The sequence below is a fragment of the Gallus gallus genome, chromosome 5 (assembly GCF_016699485.2).
Source record: "Gallus gallus isolate bGalGal1 chromosome 5, bGalGal1.mat.broiler.GRCg7b, whole genome shotgun sequence".
In the NCBI taxonomy this organism is placed as follows: Eukaryota; Metazoa; Chordata; class Aves; order Galliformes; family Phasianidae; genus Gallus; species Gallus gallus.
In genome coordinates this window covers 15,467,736-15,485,501 of record NC_052536.1, presented here as the reverse complement: position 1 = coordinate 15,485,501, position 17,766 = coordinate 15,467,736, and the positions used below count along the sequence as shown (strand labels likewise).

Sequence of the window (17,766 nt, the reverse complement as noted above, 5' to 3'; positions counted from 1 at the left end):
TTTACCTCTCCCCAGAATCTTACAGCATCCATTCTCAGTGAGAGCACTAAAGCTTTGAGCTCGTGGATACTCTGGTTACCAGGCTAAGTGTCACCTTACAAATCTGGTTATCAGCTACTGAAAAAAAAAACTGCTTCAATGAAGGGGCAATCTTAGCCCTAGTGTATTTTCTCATTGTCCAGGAGCGCTCATTGGAGCAGCCCCAGCTGCAAGGGTTTTGTATTTAGAAAGGGCTCCTGGGCTAGGGCAGGCGGTGAAGGCATTGCTGTGGGAGTGGTGGGGAATTGGGCTCGAGGGACAGCCAGGTCCCAACGACACCTCCCACTCTCCTTTTCAAGTCCACCTTCTTTTGCTCTAGAGGCAAAATGAGACATGGGAAGCGCTCAGCATGCAACACACATCAGCCACGCCTGAGCAGGCACAGCTTCCTCTTACCAAAGGCCACCTTAAGGACCTGCTCCGTAATCTGCCAAGCCCCGAGTTATAGTAATGAGCATCCAGACACTGGTTTTGCACTGTTTATTGAAGACTTCAGGTGACAGCACAGTAGGTTAGTTTTGAATCATGCAAAAGAACGTTAAAAACAAAAATTCAGTGATACGTTTCCCCCACTTACTGGAGGGAAGCACACCAAAAAAAAAAAAAAAAAAAAAGGAAACACAAACAAACTTCATTCAATCCCTTGCCTTTGCTTACTGGAGCCAAACAGGATGGTCTTGGAGGTAGAGGGAAGTCACAAGTTTTCATACCAAGTGCTGCCTGATGGGAAGCAGGACCAACCTCATCAGAGTGACCTGCAGAGCCATTTCTGCCAGCGGGATCCCCAGCAGCGAGGCACCGAGCTACACAGCAATTGTACAAGCAGCTTTGGTAAATTCAGGCAGCCTTCTGGTGTGCAGAAGCAACCTTGACTCACTCGCTCTGCATGAGGCATGCAGAGCACCAGATTTTCCTCCTCTGGGACCCGGCAGGAGAAACGTCAAAGGAGTACAGGCAGGGGAGATGGGGACGGGCAGCACTTCTGTGTGGGAGACTCGGTCTGCAAGAAGGATGTTGTGCTGCCTTTCTGTACGGTTAAGTGCTTACTGACAGCATTGCTGCAACAGCCCAGGGTTACATGCAAGCAACGCAAACGCAACAGAGACTACCCAGGCCCTTCTGGAAACCTCAGAGGGCAATGTCTGCTCGCAATTAGTTTAAGCAGGAGATGAAGCCATGCCATAACCTAGCAGGACGCTTTCCAACCACCCGGCTTCTTTATGGGTTCAAAATCGAAAGAGAGAACTTTGCTCGAGCAGCAATTTGCCTCGTCACTTCCTCCACTCCCAGCGACAGCTGTGCTCCCCGCTGAGCAGCCCCTGTGCTGTGCTCCTCAGCTGTGCGACACCACGGTGACAGAGGGACAGGCAGCCCCGTGGGTGGGAGCAGGAAAGAGTGAGCAAAGGTGCGGGGTGCGATGGGAAGCAAATGGCAAAGAAGGAAAGCAAAGCTCGGTGCTGCTTCTCATTTAACAGATTACAGAGTCTCTCTTTAAAGGTGACTCATCCAGGGCAATACCAGGCATGGTTTCTTCTATTAACACACCCTTGGCAATAGCAGTTCAGTTAGTCACTGGGTATCAAGACGTCACCGGCCGGGATAAAGCATCCCTTTAACTCGGTACGGCGTCCGTAAGCATTTATTGACTTCGGAGACAAACTGGGCCACAAAGGGGGGATCCATCCCTCCTCGGCCCTCTGCCGCCCGCGCCATGCGGCTCTGCCCTACCGGCATCCCACCTCTCGCTCACGGGGCGATGGCAAGGCAGCAGACGGGCGGACGGACGGACGGACGGACAGACGGACGGGTGGGAGTTCCTCGGCGTGTCGCTGCACCTCGTGTCCCGCTCGGGGCGAGAGGTGTCATGCGGACGAGGCGACGTGAGGCGGCCGCACAGCGATGTCCGAGGAGCAGGTTAGCCGCTGTCACACGCACAGTGGAGTCGCCGAGAGCACAATGTGCGTTAGTCAGTGGCTCACCTGCTCCTGGAGGGTGACGGGGCGGCGGGGCCCACCTGCGGCACGGAGACACCGCTCAGCGCGGAGTGAGGGGCGAGACGCGACGCCGCCCGGGCTCGGCGGCGGGTCACCCCCCGGGGTTGGCCCGCTCTCGCGGGGGGCGGCTCTCCCCGCGCCCTCCCCACGGGCCCGTCCCGTCCCGTCCCGTCCCGTCCCGTCCCGTCCCGTCCCGTCGCTCACCTGCGCCCCGCGGCCGCGCAGCTCCGCGCTCCCCGCGGCCGCCGCCGCCGCCGCCAACTTCTCCTTCTGCCCCGGCCCGGCCCACGCCGCGCGCCGCGGCCCCTCGCCCCGCCCCCCTCCGCGCCCGCCAATCGCCGCTCCGCCCGCCCGCCCGCCGGCCACGCCCCCGCGCCGGGCCGCCCAATGGCGAGCCAGGCCCCGCCTCCCGGCGCTGTCCCCCCCCGTCGCCCCCCTCTCGGCGGTGACAGCGGCGGGCGCGGCGCGTTCGCTTCTGCACGTCCGTGCTGCGGGGAGGAACCATTTGTACCTGTTGAACCGCCCGCCCCGCTCACCCCGCCCCGCCGGGCCCCGCTTCCCCTTTCCCTCAGCGTCTCGCCTCACGCCGGCCCCGCGAACAGCCCCTCCTCAGCCCGCGGGGAGCCCCCTTCTCCACCTCCCCGGCCGCCCCCCCCCCCTCCCTACCCCTCCGGCCCCCGCCCGCCCCATGGTACGCTCCGCGGGGCCGGGCCATCAGGGCAGTGTCGGGGCGCACGTAGGCGGTGCGCGGGGGGTGGGGGGAACCGTTGGCCACACGCTGTGCCCGCCGCCCCCCTCCCCAAGGAGGGGCAGGTAGGGGCCCTCTGTGCCATCCTCCACCCAACAACGCTTGAAACAACTCCTGCGCATCCATCGCCAGCCCGGCATACCGGGCATGTTCCCCCTAACACGTCCAATGGGTTTCCAAAGAAGACCTCACACGCCCGGGTTGACACACGTTGCTCCATATAATAGCCTTCATTCTGAGAACCGGCACCTTGATGAATTCGCTGAGCAGGAGGAAGCGCTTTATGGATGGGGCACGCTGCTGTCCTCTTAAAGATGGGCTGTGAGCCTTCGTCTGCCACGGCCGCAGCCTTCTTTCAGCGGCAGGAACCGGGGGGACACGTGGGCGTGTGAGACCTCGGGGGGCTGGAAAGCGTGGGGCTGGGAGGAAGGGCTGAGGCACTGCGCCACGCTGGTGCCTGGCCCTGCAGGATGCCAGCTGTGTTGGTAAGCTTGTGGCCTGCCCGTACTGCCGAGGTTGACACCCAACGGCAGCAGGGACCACGTTATACACGTGCGCATGCTATCCAGCAAAGGGCAAAGCTCTACATCCCTTTCAGAAACTTCCTTGACAGCAGCTTCTGCAGGCTGGGGGCATTCTATTCCCCCAGCTCCTCCCTGGGTCCCACTGCAGTGCCTTGCACAGCAGCCTGCCCACTGCACATCCCCACTCCAAGGTTCATCAGTCACCCGTGAGGTGTAAAAGCAAAGCCTCACTCCCCAGTAGCTGCTGACAGAGGATCGCTGGCTGCAGTCCTATACCCAGCTTCCCTACATTTTCGCTGGAGCACCACAAGTCGCTCTGCTCGCCAGTACGTTGCTGGTGGGGGAGGACAGGGGGACAGCCCCTCTCCTGCGTGACAGCCTGCAGAACGACAGCCTCTGTTGTGCTGTGTGTGCGTTATGTGGGGGTTTTGTTTCCACCCAGCAGCTGGAGGGAATAAGTCACGTACTTGACGTCTCTCTCCGGAACAGGGCTTGCACCCAGGCAACAAGCAGTGCTCCCCAGGAGTGTTTGCAGTGATGCTCACACAGCTGTCTGCAGTCAAGCCCCGTGAGCTGCTCAGACCTCCCAGTGCCGTGTCAAATCACCCTGTGTGGAGCAAGGCCTGGAGCTGTGCCAGGGGCTGCAGCCAGCTTCAGCGTAGCCCCGTAGAAAGCAGGATGGGCGCTGGCTGGAGCGCTGCCACGCTTTGTATGTGTGTGACCTATGAGGCAGCCTGGACTCAGAGCGCGGTCTGCTGCTGACATTGCCCCTGCAAGCCTCCAGGCCCGGGGGCTCTCCAGAATTGGTGGCAGTGCTGCTTGCCCCGAGCCCCACTCCCCCCTCCAGCTTCAAACAACACCATTCAGCTGGTGGCTCAGCTCTTAATCTCCGGGATGAAATTTCCTGCTGACATCAATGGTGCTGCTGGGCAGGCTGCTGGAAGAGCCCTCGCTTATCCTGTCTGGGAAGCTCTTCCCTTTGTTCCCAGCCAGCTTCTAGCTCCAGCTGATGCACAGCACCACCAAAAAGAGGATGCCGGCTGCATTGGGTTCTATGCCCTCTTACAATGGGGCGAGGTGTCCCTTCCCCCCCCCTGCTGCAGGGTGCCCGGGGCCTGGCCCGGGGGGCAGCGGAGAAAGCGAGTCCTGAGCAGGCAGCCATGGTGCAGGTTTTGCTCCGGAAAACAAGGAAAAGAAGGAAATGGCCCTCGTTTTCTGCCCCGGCCCCCTGTCTGCTCTCTGACAATGCCCTGAGTGTTCTCGAGGAGCACACACAGCCCTTGGTCCACGCAGCCTGCAGACAGCTGAGACTGGAGCAGAGCACGGTGCCGGGTGGAACAGCGCTGCACGAGGGGAGCCCGTCCTGTACGTGCTTGAGATCACCCGGAGGAACGGGAACATTTGGGCTGGGATCAGCCAGTTAGAAGAAGAAGAAAAAAACGCAGTCTTAAAAAGGTATTTAACATGCCGTGTCCTCGCATGCCACGCAGGACACGCGCCTGCCTTTGGGCTCGGCTCTGCCTCCGGCCCTCGGAGACTGACACGCCCGTGGGCCTCCGGGCTCGGCGGCATCCACGGCCCCAGCGCTGCGGGCAGCCGGCAGAAGGGACGCGGGAATGGGGACTGCCACCAGCCCGGAGCCTGTGGGGCAGCGGGACGGTGCTACGGCGGCACCACGGCTCCGAGGGGATGCGGCGACCCTCTCACCCCCTCCCTCAGTATTTCTCAGCGAGCGCTTTCGCCACCTCCCAGCGCTACCCGGGCAGTTGGAGATCCCCCCGAGGGCGCTCCGCACCGCCCCCCGCAGTTCCGCAGCGGCACGGCCGCCGCCCCGCTCCTCGCAACGGTTCATTCTCCCCCCGTACCGCGCGTGGTTCACCCCGCCGCCTCCCTCCTTCCTCCCCCGGCGCCCCGCAGTGGTTAAGTCCCCCGGCCGGCCCCGCTGGCGGTGTGACCCGGAAGTGCTCCGGCGGCACTTCCGGCGCGCCGTCCGCTGCGCGGCCCGGCCTGGTGATGTGAGCGCGGCTCGGCGCCGGAGCCTTGTCCTTGCGTGAGTGCCGGGGCTGGGGCCCGTCAGCGGCGGGCGACTGGGGGGGAATCCCCCACGGGTCCGTGGGACGGGGGGAGGCCGCCGCGTTCGCCGGGCGTGCGGAATCAGCCCGAGCAGTCCGCGGCCTGGCCCGGCCCGGCCCTCCTGCCTCAGCGGGTGTCGGCGCGTCGCTCAAGTGTGTGTAGGCTCGGAAACTCGGCCTTGAGGGGTGCTTCCGCGCTCGGAGCCGTGCGACCGGTGCCTTTCGGTGGCCACCCGCGTAGCGGGAGCCGGGAGTTCCCGCTGTGACCGCTTGCAGGTGGGTTTCCTCCTTGGAGGCCGGCAGCTCTTTGTTAGGGCTGCACAAAAAGCTCGTAGGTATGTATTTCTTTTCCTTTCCCTGCTCACGAACAGCTGGGGAAGCTGTCGTTACGCTTCCTAGGAACGATATGAAAAACATACTGAAGGAGAGCTCTCATTGTGATAGATGTGCAGCACCAGGTGATGTCGGTTCCCAGCTGCAAATGAAGCCGGTGGGCTCGGTGTTGGGATGGGAATGGCACTGAGTGTGCTGCTCCCACACTGAGCTCCTGCACACTTGATGCCAGAAGTGCCTCCGCAAAGGCTGTGTGTTGCTTTGTTTGTGTTACAGAGCTCCCCAGCAGTGAGCTCCAACGCCTTGACGGACACTGCTGGTGTGGGATTTGGGCTTCCTCAATTTGGAACAGGGCCAACAACAAAGAGCTCCTCATTTCCCCATCAGTCCCAGGGTCGATTTTTTTTTTTCTGGGCCTCATCTGTCGTGCTTTTAGGGGCTTAAATGATTCAAATCATCGTATGGGTGGTTCTGATAGCAGTATTTAAGAGTTAATCTTTTTGTAACTTAAACAGGGGAACGTCCGATCTAAATTTAGGTGTAGAGAGCTTTTCTGAAGCTCCACGTGCATGTTAGATTAGCACTGTGCAGCGGGAGTCTCTTAATGTGAATGATTCCCCACATAGTTCCTCTGACTTCTACATTTAGAGTACCAGGTGCACCATGGACAGATTTTTTCCAACTTTGTACAGGAATGACTTTTGCAGCTCTGTTTTTTTTTTTACATGTAATGTAATATATGGAATGAAGAACCCTTGGCTTTAATTCCAAATATGTGATGGTCAGTTTGAAGAAGAAAAGGATGTTTGCCACAGCGAGGCTCCTGGTGGCTGGGAAACTGCACTTATCACCTGGTTGGATTAAAATCCCAATTTGTAGCCATGCATAAGGATCTCTGTTAAGTTAATCATTTTGAAGTGCTTGTTTGGTAAACGTGTGTTCATGTCAATGTTTTAATGTTTTATTAAGGTATTGTGAGGCTCTGTTAAACGGGAATTTAAGAACAGGGAGTGCTAGGAGAGTGCACGGCATCTGCCTGTAGCACCATCTTTTCCTGGTGTGCAACCTGCAACTTAAGGGCCTCATTTGCTGCGTGCAGCCTGCAGGTGTGTGCGTGGTGTCCCTGTCTATGGGACTGCAGTAGGCTTTGCTGAAAGCAGTGATGCTGGGCATTTGTGGGACTGAATCCTGGGACAAGGGATTTCTAGCCAGATCACCTTACGCCTGATGTTCACGAGCTGCATGCTGGCAGCACATCCCACCTCGCTCCCGTTTGCAAGGAGCCTTCATAAGGAGACGCAGAAGAGAGGATCTGTGGATGTGAGAGGCTCAGCTGCCTCAGGGCTTTTGACAGAGTAAGGCATGCTGAGGGCTTTGCCAGCCAGCTGTGGGGCCGTGCACAGGGTGATGAGGGCATCTGGTACTCCAAAGCTGGGGGCAGCTGTTGCTGCTTCAATCAACTGATTTCAGGGATAGCTGCTTGATTTGCTTGGTCTGTGTTACCCACTAGCATGGCATTTGGGAGGTTGTTACATAATCAACTTTCTATTTGAATAATTCATACGCACACGCTGCTGAGACGTAAAAATTCCTGGTGGAGACCAGTGGTTCTATTGTGTTTGTGTGTGTGTGTCTGTTACATCACGGAGGGACTGGGTTTTGATAAATCTGCAAGTTTACAACCTGCATATATCATTTTTCAATGCTCATGTTAACAGCCACAAATTTAGCTAGAAGTTCAGTCGTCTCTTAAGGCAGGAATTTCACCAACGTTAGGATATGTCCTGACCAAGAACCTGGTTGTCTTGAAGTTTGATCTTTTTAGTTCCCAGAGCGTTAAGGACTCAATTATAACTCAGTCTGATTCAGTGAAGGCTGCGTTCTGAAGGCTCTGAAAAGCAGTTGTGCTACGTGGCTGAAAAAGGGAGTGGACGAGTGAAGATCTGCATCAAGAGCACTTGAATAAAACATACTGTTTTGTTCCAAAAAGTATTTCAGTATGCAAGCTATGTAATGCAGAGTGGAGAGAGTGGGAGAAGAACACTCGATTGGATTCTTGTAGAAATGCAGTGAAGAAGTTTCAGCCTCTTTTTCTTATTAAGATATGACAGCTAGCTTTGTAAATGCCATTTAATTGCATTAATCCATGATTGGTTTATAGAACAAACAGTCCTTACAGTGATCGTTCTTTCTTAATGCTTTGTAGCATTATATATTAAAAGCTGTGCTTTGATCATCATGATGAATTTGGATCATGAGGCGTCTCTCAATATCTGTCAGCTTTAGTGCTCGTCTCTCCTAATGCACAGAGACTGATTTGATTGCATTAATATGCACCCAGTGAAGTCTCCTCCTTTCTGTAGTTGCGTGCTCTGAGACTTTCTTATTCCTTGACAAAGCTGTGAAAAGGCCTCTTTAGAAGAAGATCTAAAATGCATCATCTCTATTTTTGTTTTGTTTGAATGAGCATTTTGGTTGGAAACACATACCTGTCATTGTGTTAGGCCTTGCTCAGAGGGCGAGTTGCCTTTCAGTACTGCTCTTTACAAGTAGTACACAGGATGGTTTTACTGTTTGCAAGCTTTCTTTTCCTTTTCTTTCATCGGGTTATGCTATTTTGATTCTGGTTATGTAGTTTTCAGTCATTCAGGAATCCAAGCTGAATCTTTCACCTGAACTGAGTTGTACAGGGAGCTGGCTTCAGCTAGCACTGAAACATCACTCAGAGATGAATGCTTATTGTGGGCACCTCTGATTTGAAACTGGGAGCGCTAGTCAGTGGCTTTCTTCCTCCAACTCTGGGTAAGGACTGCTACAAGCAGTCTTTGCTGTATCACTGTGTCCTTTTTGCTGTTGACAGTTCTGCAAGCACAGATGCTTGCAGAACTGTCTTTGGCTGCTCTTTGTTGCACAGTTGCTTGCTGTGCTTATTCAGTGGCGCATGGCCTCACTGACGTCTGCTTTCTTACAGGGAGTGGATCTCCAATGTCCTGCCATGGATGATGATAGCCAGGATGAACTGATAAATAAGAATGCCGCACTAGGCAAGGGCAAAAAGCAGAGTCTAGCGCTCCTCAGTGAAACAGGTAAATGCAGCCTCTCTGTGTGTGCACGTTTCTAGTTCTAGGGCTGAGAACCCCTTCCTTAACCTTCAAAAAGAAGCGAAGGTGTATTTGTGACCATTTGTTTCTCTTTTCCTGAGGAGTTTTGTTTTACTTTTCTAAATGCTGCACCTCAGACTGCTATCATGCTTCCTTTGAGTTGCTCAGGTCTGCTTGCTTTGACACTGCTGAGAAGGTCACTGAGGAAATCTGGGTTTTTGCTTTTTTGTATAACATCCCAAGCAAGGATTCTGGTATGTCCTTCACTGTTCTGCCCATCTCCCAGGTTCTCACATGTCAAATAGGTACTTCCCCTTTTTTCTCCTTAAGAAAGCAATGGTGGAAACAGTTGTGAGTCAGAAGGTGATACTGGAAGTGAGGAGGAAGAAGATGACACTGAAGAAGAGGGAGGTGAGGAGGACAAGGAAGAAAGTGAAGATGAAGAATTAGAAGGTAAGTCTGTTGATATGCATAACAATATATAAACAATAATATATATATATTTTCAATAATTGGAGGAAGAGTGGGATGAAAGATTTTCTTCCGGAAGGTAACCGTGAAATGTAAACCTACAGATGTTGCTGTGTTGGGGTACTGGCCAGTGCCTCCAGTAATAAACAAATAAGTGATATTTCACAATATCTAGGTTTGTAAAGTGTTTATATGTTTGAGAATGACCCACTAGCCAAAATGATGTAATTACAATCAGTAGGAGTGACTAACAGTGAGGGGTTCCCAGAGTGAGTCGAAAAAGATTGAAGTTACAGCAATGGCTCTTGCTATTTTTTCCACTTACTAGGGAATTTTGGAAATAAGTTATGATTGCTCTTAAGGCTTGGCAGGAGGGAAGAAGGTGACTTAATTTTTCTTAAGTAACATCCCCACTCACTTATTGAATTTATTAACTTGACTGAAAACCTCGTGTGTGGATGCATATACTTCTGAAACTTCTTCACTCAAATTATCATTTGGATAGATAGAAGCTGTTTTTCATTGCATCTTGAAGCTAACATGGGTACAGTTTTCCAAGTTAGTAAATGAACTGACTAGTTCTGAAAAATTGCCAGATGCCAGGAAGCTTTACTAATTCATCTTTTAGAATAATGTCTCCTGTTTTCAACCAGGAAAAATCCATAGAAAACACAAGGACCGTATTTGTTCTTCTTCTGGTTGTTTTAAGCTTTTTACATAACTTCTCATTCTTGAAAATGGCTACTTCCTGGGTTTTAGGGAAAGACATGTCTGTATTTGTACTAAACGTGAGAACACCTCCTCTCAGTAATGTCTGAGTTCCTAAATTGAATTCACTCAAACTCAAGTTTATTTAAGCAGTCTCCAGCTAGATATCCTAATACCTTGATGATTATTTATTTGTGAAAACTTTACCTGTTCCACAGGTAAGTATAAATTGCTGCTGCTCGTTCTCTGGAGTGTCTGTTAACCAGAAGAAAAGTTGGATGTGTGATAACTGTGCTTTTAACTTCCGTGGTATCCTGAGGCATCCTCCTCTCTTGGTATTGTGTTCATCTCTTGTTTTTCTGCTGTCTGTCCTTCTAACCTCTTGCAAGACTAGCCACGTTGTAAGGCTGTTTTTTTTTCCTTCTAGAGTACTATATTCCTCTTTAGTGGTGGGATTTAGGGAGGAAAAAAAGAATAGAAAACAACAAAAACCATTACCTTGAACTGGAAAGGCTGTATTTTGTCCTTGACTTACTTGGAGTTCTCTAGAGTAATATTCCCCACACGTGCCCCCTGCCCTTGCTCCCCCTTGCTGAAGCCCCTCAGCATGTGAAAGTTGTTTTGTGTCTCTTACTTTTTAAGACTGTGAAGATGATGATGAAGAGGAAGAGGAGGAAGAAGCTGAGGCTGCTGTTGGGGGAACGGCCAATCCTCTCAAATTAAAGCCACACGTGAATGGAGTGAACGTATCCTCTGATGAGGATGGTGAAAACTGCCCTATTTGCCTCAACACGTTTAGGGATCAGGCTGTTGGGACTCCTGAGAACTGTTCCCATTACTTCTGCTTGGACTGCATAGTGGAGTGGTCAAAGGTGAGCTGTTCTGTACTTGATTTCCTGCGTCTTTCTGATGTGTTCTGATCTCTCTGATTATATTTTCTGCTTCAACGAGAACATGTAATGTTTATATTTGCTTTCTTGAGCTTTTTCCACATAGGAAGCTATTTTTCCATGTAGGTTTCTGCTTTATTTGTTAGGATTCAGAGTTGTGAAGGTGGATCTGTTTTTTGCACCCATCCTGATATGTTCTGTTCTCTGAAAGCTGCAATACTATGAGCACGTGCATTTCTAGGCATCTAAAATTCTTGGTTTTAAGTGAAGACACCAGTCGTATTGGTTTTCTGTGTGCGTAGTCATATCTCTCTCATTAAATTCTGTGCTGTCCTCAGGATCAGGGTTTGTTGCAACAGTGAACGCTTAAACAAAGGAAAGACATAGGGGGTGACTAAGTGAGCAGTTTGCTATGATTTCAGTCTCTTCCAGTCACATGCTACCTGTTGTAGTTTCAGTAATCAAAGTCCAATAATTTTAATAAATCAGACTTGCTTAAGTGGGTTTGCAAGTAATGTTGAGTTGCTCATTCTTCTGATAGAAATGAAGTGTCCTAAGATGTGAATCGTGTTTCAAGGCCATGTTTGGAAGAACTGTGGTGTTCCTTTAGCAGTTGAATGCTAATGAAATGACTTCAGTTCTATAATAAAAGCTTTGCTGAAAGTTCATGTTTTCTCTATTACAACAGTTTGTTTGTAAACCAGATAAGTTAGATTGAAGTGCTTAGAATGCTTACTACGTTCATTTAATGCTTATTACATGAATAATTGAAAACTTGCTTTCTAGGAATTGATTCAGGGTTTGTTTGTTAATTGTATGGTGAAAATGTTTCGTTTTTTTTTTTTTAATTTCTATCTAGAATGCCAACTCTTGTCCAGTGGATCGAATCCTCTTTAAGTACATCAGCATTCGGGCGCATTTTGGTGGTAAAGTCTTAAAAAAGGTAAGCTTTCTATTATAGCAAACAAAGAAATGGCATATTGCCACAAAAGAGCTGTTCAAAGACTTGCCTTTTCAGCATGTTGATCTGATACTCGTCAGCTGGATGAATTATTTCTTTCCTATTTTGAGATTGCCTTTTAAGGAGCTGTTAGAATTTATTTTTTTTTCCTGTTTAATCACATTTGCTACATTGTTTTGTGTGGAAGCATGGTATTGGCTTTGAAGGAAAAAAGGATTGTTTGGATAACTGCATTTTTTTGTATAATGGATATTTAACTCTAAGGTGTTCTGCACTGATAAACCACTTTGCATAGGGAGGATGCCCAGCATAGTGCAAGTACTGCTGTAATACGGATAAGATCAATGTAGGTTAAACGTGATTGATCTGTTCTTTATGTCTTCCTACCAGCTCTATTGTGTAGCAGTTGGCTTTGTAAGGGGAGAGAGGAGCCTGCAGCAGCACTCTTAAAGGCACAGGTTGATCTGGTGGATGGTCACTTACACAAAAGAATACTGAGGAGTTGTCATTGCCTTATTATTAATCAGTATCTGAAACATACTGGTATTTAGGAGGACATCTGTGAGTTTGTTCTGTTTTCATAAACTTACGGTTTATTATTTTTCATGTTTTAACAAAAGTACACATTGCCATTTAAATAAATCTCAGTAATTTAGCGGCAAGAAAGGTAACCTTGCTCTCATTTGTTTTCTCTTTGGATTCTTTTTTTTTTTTTTTTTTTGAGTACTTTTGGTCTTATTCAGGAATTTTGACTTCTTAGAATAGTTTTCTGTGATTGACAGTGTCTGACAATAGACAGTTCAATAGATCTCTTCTAGTATTCGATGCGTTCAGTGTTCTTAATTGAAGGTTCAAGTATGCAGCAGCCATTTTGGTTATTTCAGTTGTAGATCTTGCTGGTGTTACTACTAATGTGACAACGGGTATTAAGTGGCATGTTCTGCATTTCATGTGAATTTCTCTTTGATTTAGATTCCTGTTGAGAACACAAAAACTCAGGGTAGTGAAGGAGAAGATGATCCAACCTTTTGTGAAGTATGTGGCAGAAGTGACCGAGAGGATCGCCTGCTGCTGTGTGATGGCTGTGATGCAGGGTAAGATATACTGAAATGAATACAGCACTTGTGTGACTGCAGAAAGTACTGCAGGGCTAGCCAGTGTTTGGTCACCAGGCACCATCTGCAATTTGGATTGCCCCTTGCTGCTCTCCTCAGCCTCGTCCTGTGCCCAGACTTACATCTGTATATTTATAGTACAGATGTCCCCATGCATATATTCATCCCCCATGTGGTGAATCCTTCTCTGGTCATGTAGTTGTGGAGGGAGCAGATTGTCCTGCATGGGTGATGTCGGCGTGGTCTCCTGTTTTGATGCCTGCTGTTGTATGATATGATCTGCTCTCAAGTGATTGAATATATCTGTGTTCATCCACACAGTGCATGGGTGCATGAGGAAATGTACACCTACATCATTTATGCCTCCTTGGGAGGGTACCTGACTTGTTCCTGTTGACTAGGCTTTAGTGCCATGTGTAAGAGCTCAAGATTTACAGTTTTCATTACATTTTGAGGTCCTTTCTTTGTAGCCACAGCTATTAAATTATTATGTTCTTCTTGCTGTGTCTACCTAACAGATTTGTATGTGGTTTTGAGTCTATGGTCTTCTGCTAGAGTTTAAACTTGTTACACTGTTTGCATCAGTCTTGCAGCATTGTCAGTTGGATGTCAGAAGTCAGCGATTGAACAAAATGAGATACTTGTTTGAATGAATAGGTAAAATAAGCTCTTAAAAATCTTTTTTGCCAAGCTTACTAGATAACCTGTGGGAGGTAAATGAACAGCTGTATTTTCTCTGTGGGTTTTTTTGTGTTGCTACAGAATGTGATTAGAGCATCAGGTGAATGCTCCTTCCCTTTTCTTTGTCCTGTGGCCAAGAATTGTAGCGTGTTATCAGACATTTTGACATGGGATGTGAAGCAGAGAACTTCACTTTTCATACTTAGAGATTTGTCATCATACTAGATCAGAAGTATTATGTTTTCCTGTTGTAGGAAAAGAATGGTTAGAAATGCTTCTAATTGAAGCTGAAGCTCTTACTTGAAGGCTATGGTCTCACACTGTTCCTCAGCTATGGATCTTGGTCTAAGCACTTAGCTTTCATGGGAAGCATTTCATTTATTGGGAAGTATTTTCAGCAGCATAATTTGAACATGAGTTGCTTCAGGTCTTCTATGTTATCGATGTGTGCTGCTTTGTTTGTTTTTTTACTGCCTGAAAACAGAATTGAGCAAATTGAGGAATCAAAGTTGGGTAATATTAGGAGGCTTTCCTGGACGCCTTTCCCCTTTAAGTGGTTGACAAGGCTACTTGCTGAGCCTGTTGGGTAGAGAACACTTCAAAATGCCAGAGGGAGCATCACACTCTCTTATTTCCCTTTGAGACTTGTTGAGGATGGGCACAGTCCTCTGTAAGACAGCATTTCAGAGTTCAGTGGTTAGCCTCCAGTTCACCAGTGGCAGTATGGAGCCGTGCAACTGAGGAACTATTTGATGTGGTTATACAGAAATACGTATCACTAGTCGTTTCCTTAATCAACCAAGATGTATGTGGAATTGAATGCATTTATTCAGCCTCAGGCATTGCAGATGACCTGTGGCTAGTCATGCAAAGTGAAATGTTCAAGAGCACCAGCAGTAATACCACACTGGTTCTCAGACAATTGATGCTGTTTCCAGATTGTCTGTGTTGTCACTGCTTCAATGACTTCTTTCCTTTCTCTTCGCCATGTCCAGTTTTGGCTTTGATTGCACATTTGTTGCAGCCTGTGTTCAAATGGCAAGTAATATTTGCATGGTGAGGGAAAGACTCTTTTCTGAATGTTTTTGAGCCTGAAGTGCTCAAAACACAATCTGGAATTAAAGGCCATCATGCAACTAGCAGGTAACATTGTTTCTCTGGAGATTGATAGAAGCAGATATGTAGACCACAGTATCAAGCTTGGGAAATTGTTTCTGCACTTAAGATTGTTGCCTTGTCTAGGATGTGGATAGACATAAAAAGCTCTTGTCCCTTAATAAGGAGCACGTTGTTTGATTTATTTATGTATGTATGTATTTATTTTCTTTTTCCAGGTATCATATGGAATGCCTTAATCCACCTCTGAGTGAAGTCCCTGTAGATGAATGGTTTTGTCCCGCCTGTGTTCCCATGGGTGTCAGTGCTTCTGCAGGTAAGGATTTAGCACCGTTCAGTAAAAGTAAATGTTTTTCTCCTGATTTAAATGTTGTGAGGCATGTGGCCTTTTGATGTCATGTTTAACTCCTGGGTTGATGTACTTGAAAATGATTGTTAGGCATTCTGTCCTTGAAACTGTTGATTGAATCATAGCAACATAGAATGGCCTGGGTTGAAAAGGACCGTGATGATCATTAAGTTTCAACCCCCATGCTATGTGCAGGGTTGCCAGCCACTAGACCGGGCTGCCCAGAGCCACATCCAGCCTGGCCTTGAGTGCCTCCAGGGACTGAGAAGGCGTTCTTGTAACTGTAGATCAAAATCTTAAGAAACTCCACGCACTGTATATTATAAGAAGTCTTCAACCTTCCTGAGGCTAGCCCAGGGCTTTGGTACAATTGTGTTGTGTGACACTGAAAGTAATTCATTAGCACCCTGACCTGAGACTGCTAAAGTAGCAGTGCTTTCTGTCACCTAGAAAATCTTGTTTTTTTATAACAATCTGCAGTAGTGTTGGTGGTGTTGTCCACGTTCATTTCTCTTTGAGAAGATCACATCCATGTTTGAAGGCAATTGATTTAGGAAAGGGAACGCAAACACTTTTTTTGTCTGAAGTTCTGGAGATGCTTTCACCTGTAGGAAGAGAAGTGACCTGGACATCTTTTCTTTCAAGATACAGATCATGTGAGTGAAGAAGAGGTTGCTGCACTCGTGGCTGATGTTACTCCTACCACTAGCAGGCTGCGTCCTCATGTCCGAACCCGAGCTATAGCCAGGACTCGGCAGAGTGAACGAGTTAGGGCAACAGTGAATAGAAACCGAATAACAACTGCACAGCAAATTCAGGTACTTAGAAATATTTGCTCGTGAGCTTCTGGAGGGATTTTGTAGAAGAGCTGAAATAAGTCTCCACATTAAGTAGATAATCTGCCTGAGTGTTGACTGTCCATAGCAAAATAGTCAGGAGCTGTGGAGTGCTGGGAGGGGGTGGGTTTTTTGTTTATTTGTTTCAGATTTGTCATCAAAATCATTATAATAGGAGGAGAGAAATTTTGTAGCAAAACCCAGATTATCTGAATTGGAGCTCTAAACACAGTCTGAGGTAGATGCCTTGGGTTTTTATCATATCCATCCCATCACTGTCGTTGAAAGGAGAGGAGGGTTAGGGACATTTTAGGGATGTGGTTGGCATGGGTATGGCCAGCATAATGTAGCTACTCAGAAAAACCTGCTCATAACCTCTTTCTAAGCAAAGAAAAGAACTGATGTTTCAGAATGCATGCACTTCAAATGCATTTGAGTGTGGTTGACTGTTAGTCTAGAGAAGAAGAGGAATCTGAAACCTTGTAAGAGCAGCCCTTGCTTATCACAAGGAAGTGGTGCTCTGAGGGTAAACTCACACCTACTATTTCAGTGAGTTCTCTGAGTAGGGAAATGGAAATGCTGCTGCTAGTGGTACTGCCTCTGAGCACGTTTACCCGAGTATTAAAGAATGAGGACTTGAAGATGGGGACCCTCACTGTGTTGACTTTCAGTATTAGCTCATTATGCTTTGTTGTGTTGTGAACCAGAGGCCATTTCAGTGGACTTGGAAGTTCTTCTGTGTGGCTGTACACACTTTACAAAGTTAGTGTTAGGATAGAAAAGACCTGCAGTGATGAAGGAGTTGGAAGGGCAAAGTCAGGTTCTCCTTCATGCAGTAATCAGTAGGTGAGGAAAGTGACGTAATTGCTTTACTGGCAGTTTAGTTTTTCATGTTTCTCATTTGAATCTCAAATTGCTTTTGTAACCAACTTGCTGCTGATCTTAAGCTGCCTGTGTCGTGTATCTTCTGATCTCACACACAGCACGTGCCGAGGTACCTCATGTCCTCTCTTCTGGATGAAACAATTGAGGCAGTTGTAGCAGGCCTAAACACAGCCATCTACCAGCATCCTCTTACCCTGCGGGCTCCTGCTAGGCAGAAGAGAAAAACAGGTAAGAGCATCAGGAGGCTTCTGTGGCTTCCATATGCAGGAATAAAATTTGAGGGGAAAAGAGCTTGAATCGTACAAAACACTTCAGAGCAACTGTATGCTGTCACACCTGTGCATGTATATACACGACTTTTTATTTAAAAGCATGCTATAAAATCTAATGATTTCACTACTTCAGTTTTATGCTGTTGCAGCACACTGTAGATCACTTTGAGCTGCTTTGTATACTATGAGAACATGAGAAGGGGAGTACAGGGAACAATGCAGCAGCAGCACTTAGCCAGATACTTGGTTGTCTTGTATCCCATCAGGTAGGAGGAGGAAAGCAGCAGGCAAGAAAAGAACTCAGACAAAATCTTCTGCTGGGAAGAAAACATCAGGGACACAGGTGAAGAGACGCAAGCGTTTAATGAAGAAGAGAAGAGGGAAAAAGATAAGAATAAGATCACGTGTGAGTTTCTGCCAGTATCAGAATCTGCTGACTTTCTGCTACTTGATTTATAATATCATTATAGCGTGGTATTCAGTGGAAAAATACCGTCATGAAGTAGTAGTGGGTAGATTTTTCTTTTCTTTCTGGTGGAAATATCTGTAGAATGTATACTTCAGAAAAGTGGTTTGACTTAGAAATCAATTGCAACTTCTAAGCAGGCCTGCTGGATTTGCTGACAAATCCTGGTACATGAACTGTAGGTATCACACTGAAGGATGTCCCG

General features: G+C 48.2%; 1 protein-coding gene, 1 long non-coding RNA gene and 2 other non-coding genes across 7 annotated transcripts in view; 2 read left to right on the top strand and 2 right to left on the bottom strand.

The window, feature by feature from the left end:
- Positions 1-505: 505 nt before the first annotated feature.
- Positions 506-2,301, bottom strand: LOC107053412. Its single transcript, XR_001466613.3, has 2 exons — positions 2,238-2,301; positions 506-2,053 (listed from the first exon to the last, which is right to left on the bottom strand). It is a non-coding gene; the product is annotated as an uncharacterized LOC107053412 (long non-coding RNA).
- On the bottom strand, positions 1,941-2,027 carry MIR210A (microRNA mir-210a). The gene has a single exon (NR_161950.1). It is a non-coding gene; the product is annotated as a microRNA mir-210a (primary transcript).
- MIR210B (microRNA mir-210b) lies at positions 1,955-2,017 on the top strand. Its single transcript, NR_162048.1, has one exon. It is a non-coding gene; the product is annotated as a microRNA mir-210b (primary transcript).
- Positions 2,302-4,611: 2,310 nt separating the features above from the next.
- PHRF1 (PHD and ring finger domains 1) overlaps positions 4,612-17,766 on the top strand; it is a 25,662-nt gene continuing 12,507 nt past the window's right edge. For 2 of the 4 annotated variants that reach the window (XM_015286717.4, XM_040701692.2), the window contains exons 1-10: positions 5,274-5,355; positions 8,682-8,796; positions 9,142-9,264; positions 10,633-10,862; positions 11,740-11,823; positions 12,814-12,935; positions 14,972-15,069; positions 15,748-15,920; positions 16,922-17,051; positions 17,362-17,501. In XM_015286717.4, the coding sequence (XP_015142203.3) occupies positions 8,706-8,796; positions 9,142-9,264; positions 10,633-10,862; positions 11,740-11,823; positions 12,814-12,935; positions 14,972-15,069; positions 15,748-15,920; positions 16,922-17,051; positions 17,362-17,501 (1,191 nt within the window). In that variant the 5' untranslated portion in view covers positions 5,274-5,355; positions 8,682-8,705. Of the gene's footprint in view, positions 4,761-5,273; positions 5,654-8,681; positions 8,797-9,141; positions 9,265-10,632; positions 10,863-11,739; positions 11,824-12,813; positions 12,936-14,971; positions 15,070-15,747; positions 15,921-16,921; positions 17,052-17,361; positions 17,502-17,766 lie in introns of those variants that run through there. The other 2 variants (XM_046942299.1, XM_040701693.2) reach the window with 2 other exon arrangements.